Raw genomic sequence first — 14,414 nt, forward strand, 5'->3', positions numbered from 1 at the left:
ATTATGCATTGAAATTTTCCTATAAACAAAGAATGAGATCATTTCAAATTCTCATTTAGATTGACAGCACAGTGGATCTTAACAATGAAAAATTACTCACCTGGAATTCTTTTTTTTAACTATTATTTCACAGAATTCTTACTCTTGGGTCTTCTGCTCCCAGCATAAGATAAGGCAGAATTTCCCCAAGTTCAAAGCTTTTGAGTGCTCAAAGGCTGCAGTAGCAGCAGCAGGACTATCCACCTAAGCCCTTCTCACTGATCATGGTCCAACAAACTACCATTACCTCAGTTCCTAGAATCTTCTACTCAGCTCTCTAATTATGGAGGATAAATCAAGACCTCTCAAATTAGTCACAGTTGTAAAAAAATTAACCAAAAAAAACTGCTAAAAAAAATTTCTTAGGAAAAAACCCCCCAACAAGAGAGATACACACTCTCTCCCCCCTTTGAAAAGGCATTATCCCCATAGGATTCTCACTCTGAATCAATGGATGTCTCAGAATAAAAGAATTAATACTATAACAGGCACTGCAAAAAAAAGGCAAATGACCAATATTCTAACTTTGAAAAACTGGCCAATTCAAATATAAGATGCCTGAAGAAAAACAAAACTAATAGAGGGTGAGAGAGTTTGGGCATTGGCTCAACAGCAACGAGGGACCAAACGGAAACTCCATCCACTGAAGCTGAATCTAGGCAACAACGCTTTGTATGAGGGCTGCTGCAATATGGCTGCTTTACATGTCAAATTAAAAACAGACTCAGGCTGGCATCAGAAACTGCCTTGCCTCACATTGTACAAACTGTGAAAGGGGTGGGCTGCAGGCCTGCCTGATGATAGCAATAGGAAATGCAGTCTGCCAGCCATTTAGATATGGTACCTGTGATAGAAATTTTGTCTGCTACATATAGAATCCCAAAAGCCTTCTAATGTGGCTTGTGGAGAAAGACCTCACTAAAACAGACAGGCATATACAGAAAAAGTGCCAGGAGAATGATTGGCTCAACAGGGAGGAATTCAGTTCCCATCTTTGGAAGAAATATTGGATGAATTAGCAATACCAACCGTACCTCTTGATATTTGGTATAAGGTAGATCCAGTCATTACAGCTGAAAGCTTACCCACTTAGCAAGCGAATGCCACTGCCACTAGGAAAGTTACCTTCCACATAAAAAATAAAAATCTTGATCTCACAGACAGAGAAATGGCTCAAAATCAGCTATCATTAGCTATGTCCAAACCCCAGTAATATGCCACACACAAAAAAAAAGGGGGGGGGGAGGGAGGGAGGAGTTTCAAATGTGTAAAGCCTTATATTAATCTGACGACTATGGTTTGCAGATAGATTTCCTTCAACTGGCTTACAATGGGCAGAAAGAGTTGTCATATTAAGAGAAATACAACTAGACTTTAATCCAGAAAGGCAAAGGTAGTCAGGCATGTTTGGAGGATACTTAAAAGCATCCACATGTGCTTGTTTGTATTTTCAACTTAGAACTGTAATTCCTCCTGCCACCACCTGAAAGCGTAAGAACAACCTGAAGCATGGTTTCAGAGTAACAGCCGTATTAGTCTGTATTCGCAAAAAGAAAAGGAGTACTTGTGGCACCTTAGAGACTAACCAATTTATTTGAGCATAAGCTTTCGTGAGCTACAGCTCGGAACACTGAATCTCAGGAGTTCCTTCTTGCCAGGAGTGAGGCAAAGAGAACAAGATGACCCCTTGCAGCAGACATGAAAACTGTAACTGCTTGGGGCAGTGTGGGGCACCTTCAAGAATACTGAAATCTTATCTCTTCTGAGGTTAGGCAGAATCTTTGCTAGTACTGGTAGAGAGCAGAGGTACTGATGGATAAGCAAATAGGACCCTCCATACTCACAGTATGGAGATGGGATCCTGGCAAATATGGTCATCTATCGGTATCATATGGAGAAATCCTTGATCCAGGAACCACTTGTAGCACATGTTCTTCTCCACGAAAATGAGAAATCCAAGACAAAGCCTGCTTTTGCATCTACTATGCTTCCTGACACAGGAGCTGCAATCCAGGGCTCCATGCTTGCTTATACAGAAACAACAGCCTATTTAAAAAAAGATCACCTTTAGGATTCTGAATGTCTGAAAATCCTTAGTCCATTCCATGGTGACATCTCTTACACATTATAAAATTACATTAGTTAAAACTGGAAGTCTAGTTCTAGCAGAAGAAGATCCATAGACTATCGTCAGGGCAGAGTTGCCCTGAAGTTATTCAGATGGGATGGGAAAGTCCCTCTGGAACTTGCTTCCACTACGATTTAGGTTTTAATGAGGTTATCCATATGGAGATATGTCATAAGCACTATGTATACAGCTAGGGACAACCATAACACTCATAAGTATGGTTCAAAATGACCAGCTAGGACAAATCTTCTTTACTAGACATATGATGTCCTCAACTGTTCTCTGAGGGACAACCTGGGACTTAAGAATTCAGATAGGGATGCCAGAACCATGGTGTTGACAAACTATTTTTGGGGGTCCTACATGGCAGTATCCTTGAATTAGCCCATCATCCGGAAAGGGAGACATATGCACTCCAGCCTAGCTCCAGGTAGGCCCTGACTACTGTCATTAAAATATGGAATACTCATACAAGTCTCAATGCCAATATAGAGAACTGGCAATGCTGTTCCTCTATAAATGTAAGGGTATTTCTACACTGCAATCGGATTCCCCCAGCTGGCTGTGCCATCTGACTCGTGCTCAGGCTAAAGGGCTCTTTAACTGTGGCACAGACATTTGGGCTTGGCTGAAGCCCAAGCTCTGGGTCCCTCCCCTGTCACAGGGTTCCAGAGCCCAGGCTACCGCCTGAGCACAAACATCTACATTGCAATTAAGCAGCCCCTTAGCCCAAGTCCCGGGACCCTGAGTCAGCTGCAGTGTAAACGTCCCCTCAGACAATGTTTGTGACTGAAAAGTATCACTTTGTGCATGTCAGCATTGAAAAGGCATCTGCAAGGTCCAGAAGTCTTCCTCTAAAAGAGGCATGATAGTTTAGAGTACACCAGAGTCTTATCTCAGTGTTTTTTTCCTCTGCCCAGAGGTAGTTTGCTGCATTCTGCTCAAGGTGAAGTTTGTGCTATCTTCACTTCATTTGCAGATACCATGATCCAATCCAGAGGTGGTGATAAAAACATAGATCAGCATGTCCAGAATCTATTCCAAGAGGAAATGACATTTTCTGGGAAAACAAGTGGTAGGGGAATGCATTTTTCACTATTTATGCTATCTATCTGAATGAGTGAAGTTCCATCGGGCCAGAGGCTTCATAGCACGCATCCTTGTCAATATCTCACTATTTTCTTCAGAACACTCAGATAAATACCATCTCTTCCAAGTACTTACATCACTTAAGTTTTTCAAATTGCTCTTTAACTTCCTTACTAAGTCTTCAATTTCTGTTAAGGTCACATTCTTATTTCCTTTGAAGTCTGCCACTGGAAAATTAATTTCCCATTATCTTCTGTAGTAAGAATGATGGAAAAATCATTTAACAACTTCACTATCTCATCATCCTTTTCAACTGACCCCCATGCAGCCCACTAGTTTTTTTAGAAGGCCTAGTCAAACAGTCTTCTCACTTCTAATGTACTTCAAATGTATTTAAATAGGGACAAGTCATTTCTTGTTCTCTTCTGTCTCCTTTCCAGTCAATTTTCAATTTAGCTGGCACAGTCTGTGTTGCTCAAGACAGATTTTGGCTTTTTAAAGGATTTTTTTTAACCCAATCCTTTAACACTAAAAACTGTACTCATTCATTTTACTTACACAGTGAGGTCCTGATATCAGATTGGGCCCTATAGGTGCTACCACAACAGACAAAAAACAACAACAATTAGGGTATACGTCATCTCTGTATGAAGAAGATTACTCTCTTTAAAAAGCAGTGGAAGAGTTTAGGACTTTACTAAGATTAGCAATGTCTTATACTAACACATTTTTCAAATATCTCTTGTAAGCCACACAGGATAAATATGAAATTAAAGAATCAGGGTTAGCTTAAGTTTGGTTAAAGAAATACATGTGTAGTAAAGAAAGGCCCTGACTAGCAAGCTGAAGGCAGGCCTTGAAAATACTAAATTATGAGGCCAGAAGGAATGAAGTAGAGAAGATGTCCTGTTCAAAGAACAACTAAGAAGATAAGTGGAAGTCTCTAAAAACAAGGCCTCTGACGTTTAGGGGGGACTGCAGATGTTTTTAAATAAGACAAAAGGAATCTGTCTTAAAAGAAGCCAGCATAAGCCTTCCCACCATGCATACCAGTGTTAAAGCCTACATGAACCCAGATACAATGGAAAAACTGCTCATCAGCAAGAAGGAGGGAAAGAACGGACTTGGGAAGAAAGGAGGTTGTAAATCTTAAGTGGATTAAGACTAGAACTAAGGATGAATTGTCTCAAACTGTTCTTTATCTGAAGTTAGTAATTGACAATGATTTTACCTGTTTGTTGAAGGGTATTTAAAAAAAACAAAACACACCTCTTAAAGGGTTCATTGCTAAATGACCATGTTGGAACCAATATGGATGTAAGCACCATGGGGTTTAGCCCGTTTGTACATATTTTGCTCAGATACTTATAAACGTTTTGTTACTGTTTGGATGTAGTAAATAGCTTATTATTTATGCTTTTTAGGCAAGTTTAGAGCAATTGTATAAATACCGTTTGGCCTTCAGATTTAATAAAGGAATGTATGGTTAAATCAGTGTCATGGTAATACCATGCACAAATAATAATAATTCCATCACTACAGGATAACTCACTAGCCCAAAAGTAATTTTGTGCTTACCAGTTTTGCTTGCTGTGCATTTATTGGATCACCATATTGCAGTAAAGCTTGAAATTGGTTATTCTTTGTGAATGTGATTATCTTCAATACAGCACCAAATTTAGAGAATATCTGTCAAAAATAACAAGACTATATGTATAGAAATTTATTACAAATCATATAAACTAAAAAGTTACACAGACAACTGGCTTACTTGGTGAAGAACATCCAGGGTTACAGGGTAGTACATGTTGTCAATAATTATTCTAAGTACTGGACTCTGAGCTGGAGTCACTGCACTCTCACTAACAGTAGTTCCACTAATGGGAGTATTTGTCGTCTGTACTGCGGTCACTGCCTGAAGAACAGCTTGAGCCCGCTAAATAAAAAGAAAAAATACGTATTATAAAGAAAGTATTTCAAGAAAAAAGGTTCAGAAGCTTATTGCTATATTCATATTGTTACTGCTAACAAATATTTAGTTACCTTTGGCACAATAAAAGTTCACCTCTTTAAAAATACACCTACTGACGTAACAATAGAATGGTAAACATTTTAGATATTCCTTCAGTGGTATGGCAGCAAAACTAAACTATCTACTAGATCTAGACAATAAAGTGCAATGCCAAATTAGGGTAGCATAATGGAAACCACCATAATCTACCATCAGGGGTGAAGGCAGTAATACTGAAAATAATGATTGGTTCTTACTGAACAACAGGAAGTGGCTTCAAATGAAGCCAATAACTGGCCTTTCTAGTAGCAAGTATGGCTCTACTAGTAGGAAAAAAGTGAGCTTTTGAGGGATTTCAGAAGAATATTTCCACAGGTTACAATGGAGGAGTAAATCAAAAACAAAAAACAAAAACTACAGAATCATAATGTGATTTACTGAATAACTGAATTTTTTTTTTAAAAAATATTTCCAATATTCACATTAGAGTTAATCAAAACAAAGCAAAAAGTTCTGATAGGAAAAGATAATGCAAGTATGGTACTTCTAAAATATTCCGATTTCTGTTTTAATGAAATAATACACAGTAACTGAGAACAGTCAGAACAAAGTGGTCACAGAAGAGCAAACTACTTGCAGTCTGTATTATCCAACCTCTTTAAAAAACAAAGATCCCAAGAGTTTCTTAAAGCAACAAGCACAGTTTTAAAAATTCCTCGGACAATCACATAGTAACAACACATGAGCACACGTCTACATAACTACTTCTATTGCCAACTGATCAAATTTTAAAAGGGTTAGATGATTTTCTGAGGAAAAAATGCAAAAAAGAGGGTTTTCATTTCATGTTTTATTACAGTACCTTTAAGAGGTAAAATAATACACAACAGAAAAGACTAAAGTGTGCATGCCAGGTAAAAATCATAATCAATCACCAACATATGAATGCATAGTGCATAATCTAAAGGTATTACCAGAGACAATACACAACTGCAGATCCCACAACTCACACTGAAATGAATTAAGGAATAAGGAATAAGGAAAGAAAAAAAGACCTGTTGAACACTACTTGGGACAAGAAATTTTACTGTATCGTGTCAAGCATTAGTTAATGCTACTCTGACAAAAGTATTTTGAAGACAATGTTAATTTCTTTTTAAAAACACATGAAACACACCTCACTTTTACACCACTCAAACATTTGGTTGAGTTATTTCATTGTTTCAGTCTATTTTTTAAACAAATAATAATATGCCAATTAAAATTTATGTCTAAAGGTAACCTGGGAAGAAGTTTTTGCAAGTTCTGGTCCTTAGGCTGTACAACAAACTCTTACTCACACAAGTGAGCTCAATCAGGACTATTCAAGTAAGTAAGGATTTGTCTGCTCTGGCTTTCTACATCAGAGCCTGAAAACACTCTTTTTTCAGTGTGTGCTTATTCCTTACATTTAATTCCACTAAGGTCAACTGGACTGCATACCAGAGCAAGCATGATTGTTGGAATGAGCATTTGCACTGTAGCGCCTACAAGCTTAGAAATTACAAGAGCAACAGATTGTTTTGGAGGAGGAAAAAATTCAGTTAATATTTTTATAGAAACCCTTCTTTTGAAGGTGTTTGAGAAAAATATAATGTTGGAATAGGCAAAATAAGCTGCATTTTTAGCTTATGAAGTATTACATAAAATTGATTTCTTTTAAAGTTTCATATTATTCTACCACATTTGACTATTTCACCTTATGATCCTAGGAACATCATAATACATAAGCCTATAAAAATACAAAGTCTATATTAAAACATTTCATTCTGACAAACTGACAATCAAGGAGATTCACAGTTATGGCAGTCATTCTGTTCTTAACTCACCTAGTTGTGCCTAGGTACTGCAGCACACAAGGTAAAAAATGTTTGTTTTAAATCCGAACTTTAATGTTATTTTGTTGTTGTGTTTACATGTCTTTTAGGACAAAATATCTTTACAAAATTATTAAAATGACATGAAACATTCAAATGACTTTTAAATCTGTTCTTTTAGTCAGGCATAAACCTATTGTGATTATACTTTTTCCACAGATAACCATGTTGCTGACAACCAATCATGGGAAATTCACAGAGTCATAAAGGCAACTTGTTTTTACTTTCAAAGTTCAAAACTTGGCTGTTTAAGGTACCCTATCTTTTCTAATTACAGCTCCTTCTCTCCTCCCTTTAGCTTAACCATTTGTACTTTTCTCCTATTTCATCTTTGCAATGTATCTACTGATCCTCTCATTTTCTTTGCATTTCTCTGTTGTGAATGTAAGGAAAGGACCATTTTAAAAATGAAACTGCCTAGCTTTCAAATGTAACCTACAAATTTGGGTAACAAAATTATGTGGTGAATGCCCCACCAGACCAGACTTAATGGGATAATCTGCACATGACCCATCAACAACAACTTTTTAGTTTTCCCAGCAGGTACGACAATGTCCATCCCCATCATAGCCAACTGGCTCCTGCTCTGTATATTGCTCCATCATGCTGGTGATGTTACAGAATATTTACAGCATTGTACTGTCAATTAATTTATTATAAAGGGTGCTTACAAGACTGAGCCAACTTAGTGCTAAAACAAAGATGGTACGGAAGCAAGGATACTGCCAAAAGGCTGACAGCATCACATCAGAGCAGAAGACGGTTGATTGAAGCAGACAGGACATTGCCATAGGACCCCAAAGAAAATGAAAGGCAAATACATGACTGATAGTGTTCCTACTGTTTAAAGTTGTACATGAATCCACCACATATTGCCCATGCTGGCGTAATGTTTTATCATTCCCATTACAAACTTCATTCTATTTACCTTTAAGTACTCATTTCTTACAGCTGGCACTTTTTATACTTACAATCTAAAATATTTCTTTAATGGGTAGGAGAATACTCAGAGATCCAAAAGATCTAGTATGTTTGTAGTGCCAGGCAGGGAAATTAATACCGAACTTAATTTTAGCAGAAAGCAAAACTATCAAGCAGGGAAGTTTCCAGAAAACTTCTCTTAAAAACATAATTAAAAAAATAAATTTGCCATTAACACACTATTATATCAAAAAGGACTTAAGTATGACAAGAGAGTAATAGAAACTGTAGATTGTCACAACAGACAACATTAGTCTGATCGAAAAGGAAACACAAGAAATGAACATGAAGATATTAGCATTTGAACAACGAAGGGTCAATGCTTCTTTTCCCCATTCTTTGTAGGATACAGCAACCTCAAATACTAGGAAGACCTTTACTGCCCCTTACGTTATCTTTGAAACAGTTCCCTGTTCTATTAAAAAAGTGTATTACAACTGTTTTGAAAGAATAATAGGTTCTACACACATCCAAGATCAAACAACAAAATTCTCAGTTACTGAATACATTTTTCCCAGGGTGATCGTTAATGCATTTTTCTTCAGAAACTGTACTGTGGGAAGAGCAGACCAAACAAACTGAGGTTAATAAAACTATTGAATTTATGATTCAAAAAACACTGGGAGTAGGATTCTGCATTAGTGTTAGGGCAATTCCATATGGTACTGAACTCTCAAATGCCAGAACCAAGAAACAAAGTTTTAGTTATGTAACTTCTAAACCAAGAGTCAATATTAAGACTTATTTTATGAAAAAAAAATCAAATTTAATTAGAAACAATTAACCATGAAACACATGAATAAAATTCTAACATATAATTGCAAAATGTACAATTCCAAACTGTGTCTTTTATAATATCACAATAAACTGCAGCTATCAGAAATAAAGTTTTGTTTATACAAAAATATATTCATGACTACATAGAGTATAGTTGAATGTATGCTAAACTTAATTTGCTATTGTATGCATTTGTTATACTCCATAACAGTAAATATACCTGGTTTAGTGTATTATCAGTCTTTAGCTCTTTATGATTGGAGTACTGAATATAGATGGGTTGGTTACGAAGATGAGGTGTCACAGCAGAATAGTAATTAACCATAGTGATAGCTGCTTCTTCTGTTGCCAGCTCCAAAAAAGCCTAAAATGTAAGAATTAAAAAAAAAAAAAATAGTATTTACACACTACACTTTGTATTGCTAGAATAAAACACATTCACATAATGCAGGGATCTGATAAGATTTCTAGTTTTCATGTTTTGCCAAAAAAACAAATAAAAAAAACAACACAACAACAAAAAACCAAACCCCCCCACTTCTCTGGAATGGGTCGGTAGTTGGCAAATAAAGCCCATATCCTCAAAGACATCATTTTACGTCTGCCCAGTTTAGCAAACTGGGGTTTGTGCACATAAAATGATACCTTTGAAGAGGTTGGCCTAAATGGTTAGCTTGAAAGCCATATATTTTGAGTGTCATCTGCTCTGAACTATTAGTCTTTTACTGCTTTCTAACATAAAATAGACTAGAAATAGTATGGAGCACATACAAACTGAAAGAATGCAAGGTTTTTCATTTTAAATTATTTACCATTTACATCTGCATTAATCTCAGTAAGATTTTACCAGTATATCTGGAATGAGAAAATACTTAGTCACTGTACTATAAATGGAACCCTGAAACAAGAAGAATACCTGATTTTTTCCTTTTAGCATCAGGATGTTGGTTACCTTACCAAAAGGTAAGCCTAAAGCAATAACTTCTGTTTCTGTCACTTCACCAGGCAATTTCCTGATATGAAGAACACGAGAAGGAGCCCCATCCATTTTATCCTCTGCTTTGAATTTCTTGTTGTCATTACCATTGGCTGAAAGACATTTTTAAACTCCATTTCATATTTATAAGTCAGTAGTATTTTAGAAAATATCTACACAAACAAACTTTTCAAATAAGATTGTTTTGTACTTGAGGCTAAATATTCAAGTCACCATGTGAGCTATGCACCCTCCCATTCATGTCAGCAAAGCCATTTAACATTTACCTACAATTTCTAAAGAAACTAACAAGCGGATGAAAATTTGAAACTGCTAGAGATCATATGACAAAGTTTGTGGAGAACAAATGTGATTGCCAGAGGACTAGAGAAAAACCTGTGTAATTGATAAACAAGTCCAGTTAATTTCACTTTGATATGTGTGTGTGGGGCGGGGGGGGGGCTAGAATAAATCGATAGGCAGGCACTTACGTAAAAAAAAAATCCTCTCAGAGCCCAGCCTGAGTAATAAAAGAGTAGTTGCTGGAGAATTCCACAAAGGGAAGATAATGGAGAAGTCCACCATCTTCAAGTCTTCAGAGCAGTGACGGTAGCCTCTCAGTCTTACAGCATTATATTCATATATTAAGGTCAGAGGGAACCATTAGGCTTTCTAGTCTGCCCCATGGATAAAATGGCCATAGAATTTCTCTCACTTACCCCTGTACTTAGCCCAATAACTTGTATTTGATTAACACATAAGGCATCCAGTCTTGATTTAAAAAACATCAAAAGCCGAAGAACCCTCCACTTCATTTGGTAGTTTGTCCCAATGAACCTCCACTGTTAAAAATGTGTACCTTATTTCTAATTTGTATTTGTCTGGCTTTAACTTCCAGCCATTGGTTCTTGTTATGTCTTTCTCTGCTACATTAAAGAGCCCTGTAGTGCTTTATAGTCTCCCTGTGAAAATACTTATACACTAATCATAGACTTTAAAGTCAGAAGGGACATCAGGATCATGTAATCTGACCTCCTGCACAAACTTACCCACCTACACCTCATATCACCTCTCATTTTCTGTATGATAAATTAACAAGATTGAGATTAAGTCTTTCACAGTAAGGCACTTTTCCAGGCCTCAAATTGTTTCTCTCTCTTCTCTGCACCCTCTTCAATTTTTCAACATCCTTTTTAAAATGTAAACAGCAGAACTGGATGCAGTATTCCAGTAGTGACACCCCCCAATGATGAAGTGGGAAAGGAGAATCCACACAGTAGCAGATGCTTTGCCCCTGACCTCTTATGGTATGTCTACACAGCAAAGAAAATCTCATGGCTGGCCCACACCAGCCGACTCAGGCTCCCGGGGCTTGGGCTGTGGGGCTGTTTCACTGCTGGAGCTCGAGCTCTGGGATCCTTCCACCCTTCAACTGGGGCCATGAGCTGTTCTGGTATCTATACAGAGAATTATTCACTAATAGGACAAGCAGTAATACCAGAGCTAAGAAAAAAATATCTATAGGGTTCCCCCCCAATGAATAAAAATTAAGTTGGAAAAACTCATGAAATTAAGCAAGTTTAAAAAAAAAATCAAGATTACTCTATGAAAATTTAGCATAAAAGACATTTTTTAATAAAATGTAAAAAAAAATTAAGTTACATTGTTTCATTATAACTAATTATGACTATATACTATTGAGTCCAGTTTCCTGACTGTGTTAACAAAAGCTATTTTGACACATTGACAGATGGGGTTATGCACCATGGGTGGACTCTATGCCAGCCCATAAAGAGGCTCTCTCAATGTGAACAGCAGGGAGTTGCTGCTACACTTGTTGTTTCTAAGGGCTCGAAGCCTTGTAAGGAAAGCGTTAAGTATCTCTTCACGGATAGTAATTCCAGGAAGTATTATTTGACTTCATGTGTGTTATGTGCCAACTTATCAGTTATGCAGAAATATGCAAATTGTTGATCTATAATAATAAACAGCATTTGTCAAACTTCTGAAAGTTTCAGGAAAATGAAAACTATTGTGCTCCCTTTAGTCCTACCATGTGTTAAAAACATACCCATAATTTATTTTTTTTTATTAAATTAAGCTACATCTTAAAATACATCTTTACATTTTTATTTAAAAGAACAAAGTATATTCAATATGGGATGTTAAGAAATGTTTGCATAAAATTATTTACTATTTAAACTGGAAGAAGATTTTCAAGTTTTCGATAGTATTAATTACCAGTGATTGTTTTATATTTGTTACATCTAAGTGGAAATTTCTTCTTTATACCAAACAACCCAATGTACCTTTAAATTAGTTAGCGATAGGATGAAAGAGCTTGTTGTTTAGCAGTCACTCAGATTTTCATACATAGTTTTCTCCTTTCTTACATGTTTTAATAAGCAGTAACATTATTAACAATGCTGACATTTAAACTACTATTACTGGCATCTGAGGGCAGTCCACAGCTCAAAGTTATCATTGCAGGCTCTCTGCAAACTCAGGCAGAGATCCTTGCATTTGTTAAAAAATGTCTCATTTTGAAGGTTTTCTTAGCAACCAGAACAGCCAGAAACTAACTTTATTTGTTTTTAAGGAATATGAAATCTGGGACTGAGAATGAAATATGGGACTCGGGAGTACAATTGAGACATCAGTCCATACTCCCTCATCTCCAGCTAGTATTTCACAAATCTACAAGGATACATACAAAACCCTTTGGAAACATCCTATTAAAGGAAATATTATAATTTTATATTAACATTAATTTGTGCATATTTTAATTATTAGTTTCTATTGATCCTGTAGAAATAGAAGGGTAAATTTAGGATTAGATTTAAAACCCAATGTACAGACTTTTAGCCTTTCAAATGATTGTTTGCCCTCTCCACACTTTGAAGTTGCTTGATATTAGAGTTATATCTAGAGTCCTAAGTATAATAATGAACTTTTGTTCTGGTCACTTTATCTTTACATAGAAACTCTGTGAGAAATTCCAGGTTGCTGACTGTTTAAAATGAAAACATACAGAGATTCCCTTTAACTTGTGGCTCAGAGTGAGAAATGGATGGTTGTCTCCACCTCAGCTCATCAAATGAGGAGACTGTTGCATGTAACAACAGAAAGCAGTTTACCCAACATCTCATGGAAAAGGATGGAGTTCCAACAGATAAGACATGCAATTTCTCAAAAATTCTAATTTCACCTGCTAACAGAAAGCAGTGATGTCTTGCTTCTTCGCTCTCTTTGCCAGCCAGCAGAAACCAATGTGTCTTATTTGAGTCATGGATTGAGTAACAGTGCCCTTTGTAAATTTTTACGAAGTATGTATTAATATGAACTTTCAAAATAAAAATATTGAGTTTGAAAATATGAAATTCATTCAGTTTTCAAAACTGTTATTAGAAGCACTGAAGGAAACCTCTCCACCTTACTCTGCATAGTCTCTCACTTACCATTTTAAATGATACTTCTCAACAGGAGATAAAGCTCAATGATATATTGTGGGAAAAGGGGAATGATGATCCCATTTTAATACATGAAAAAACAGATGTTGTTCAAAACCACTAGAAGGTAAACTCAATTATTGTTAGAAAATGTTCAGTCATTTTAACAATGGTATACCTACGTAATCAACTACTGAGTGGCTGTAGCGATTATGTACTGTGGCTCATCTCAATCACAGGTGGATTAAGGAAACAGCAGGCCAGCGTAAAAGGTCTTCCCTGATGCAACAGGCTAAGTAAATAAATATGGGCAAGCCAGGAGAAATGTCAGTGTTTCAATTCTGCCAAAAATTACAATTACAGTACTTGGCACTTTAAATAGCTGACTGCCCACAGGCTTGTATCATCATGAAATCTGACTTTCACCAGATCTAAAAAGCCTAATCAAGTTTAACCTCCTCCCCCATTGCTAATTTTCTGGACAAGATAAAAATTAATGTTCACAAGGAAAAATATCTGCAACTCACTGTGGAAAAGCCAACATTATCCAAATGATCATTGTTATTAAGCTGAATTATTTGTTTTGTATTATCCCTGTTGCCAATTCCAAACAAATCCCATCTTCAAAAGACACATCTACAGGACGGGAAAATCCCAAAGCTCTCTCTAGGCAAAATGTACTCAATATTCAGTTACATACCATTTAGTAGTCTGTTAGTTAAAAGTAATCTCTACAATAGCTAACAAAATGATTATCGCTTGGAATTTCACTGAAGAAAATAAACCCACATACGCACCCCTTCTCAAAAGTACTGTCATTACTTTTCCAAATCTATACACAGAACTCCAAGATGCTGAATAACCAGCAACAATTTAAGAGATTGATGGGCGTGCTATACATATGCTACTATTTTAAGTCTAGTAGATGCAGAAGGTTTCTTGCTGCTTAATCCCCTCCCAAAGATTAGAAACATTCTGTTTATTTAGCATAAACTGAATTCTTGAAGTTGCCTGTTTAAGAATAGTCAGGACCTTTCACTCCTTCAGC

The 14,414-nt window shown here is 36.4% G+C and overlaps 1 protein-coding gene across 5 annotated transcripts in view; it reads right to left on the bottom strand.

The window, feature by feature from the left end:
• PTBP2 (polypyrimidine tract binding protein 2) overlaps positions 1–14,414 on the bottom strand; it is a 91,115-nt gene that overhangs the window by 36,834 nt on the left and 39,867 nt on the right. For all 5 annotated transcript variants that reach the window (XM_074961286.1, XM_074961285.1, XM_074961287.1 and 2 more), the window contains 4 exons: positions 9,858–10,030; positions 9,162–9,305; positions 5,028–5,192; positions 4,835–4,945 (listed from right to left, as the gene is read on the bottom strand). In XM_074961286.1, the coding sequence (XP_074817387.1) occupies positions 4,835–4,945; positions 5,028–5,192; positions 9,162–9,305; positions 9,858–10,030 (593 nt within the window). The remainder of the gene's footprint in view (positions 1–4,834; positions 4,946–5,027; positions 5,193–9,161; positions 9,306–9,857; positions 10,031–14,414) is intronic.

This window comes from Natator depressus, chromosome 8, assembly GCF_965152275.1.
Source record: "Natator depressus isolate rNatDep1 chromosome 8, rNatDep2.hap1, whole genome shotgun sequence".
Taxonomy (NCBI): Eukaryota; Metazoa; Chordata; order Testudines; family Cheloniidae; genus Natator; species Natator depressus.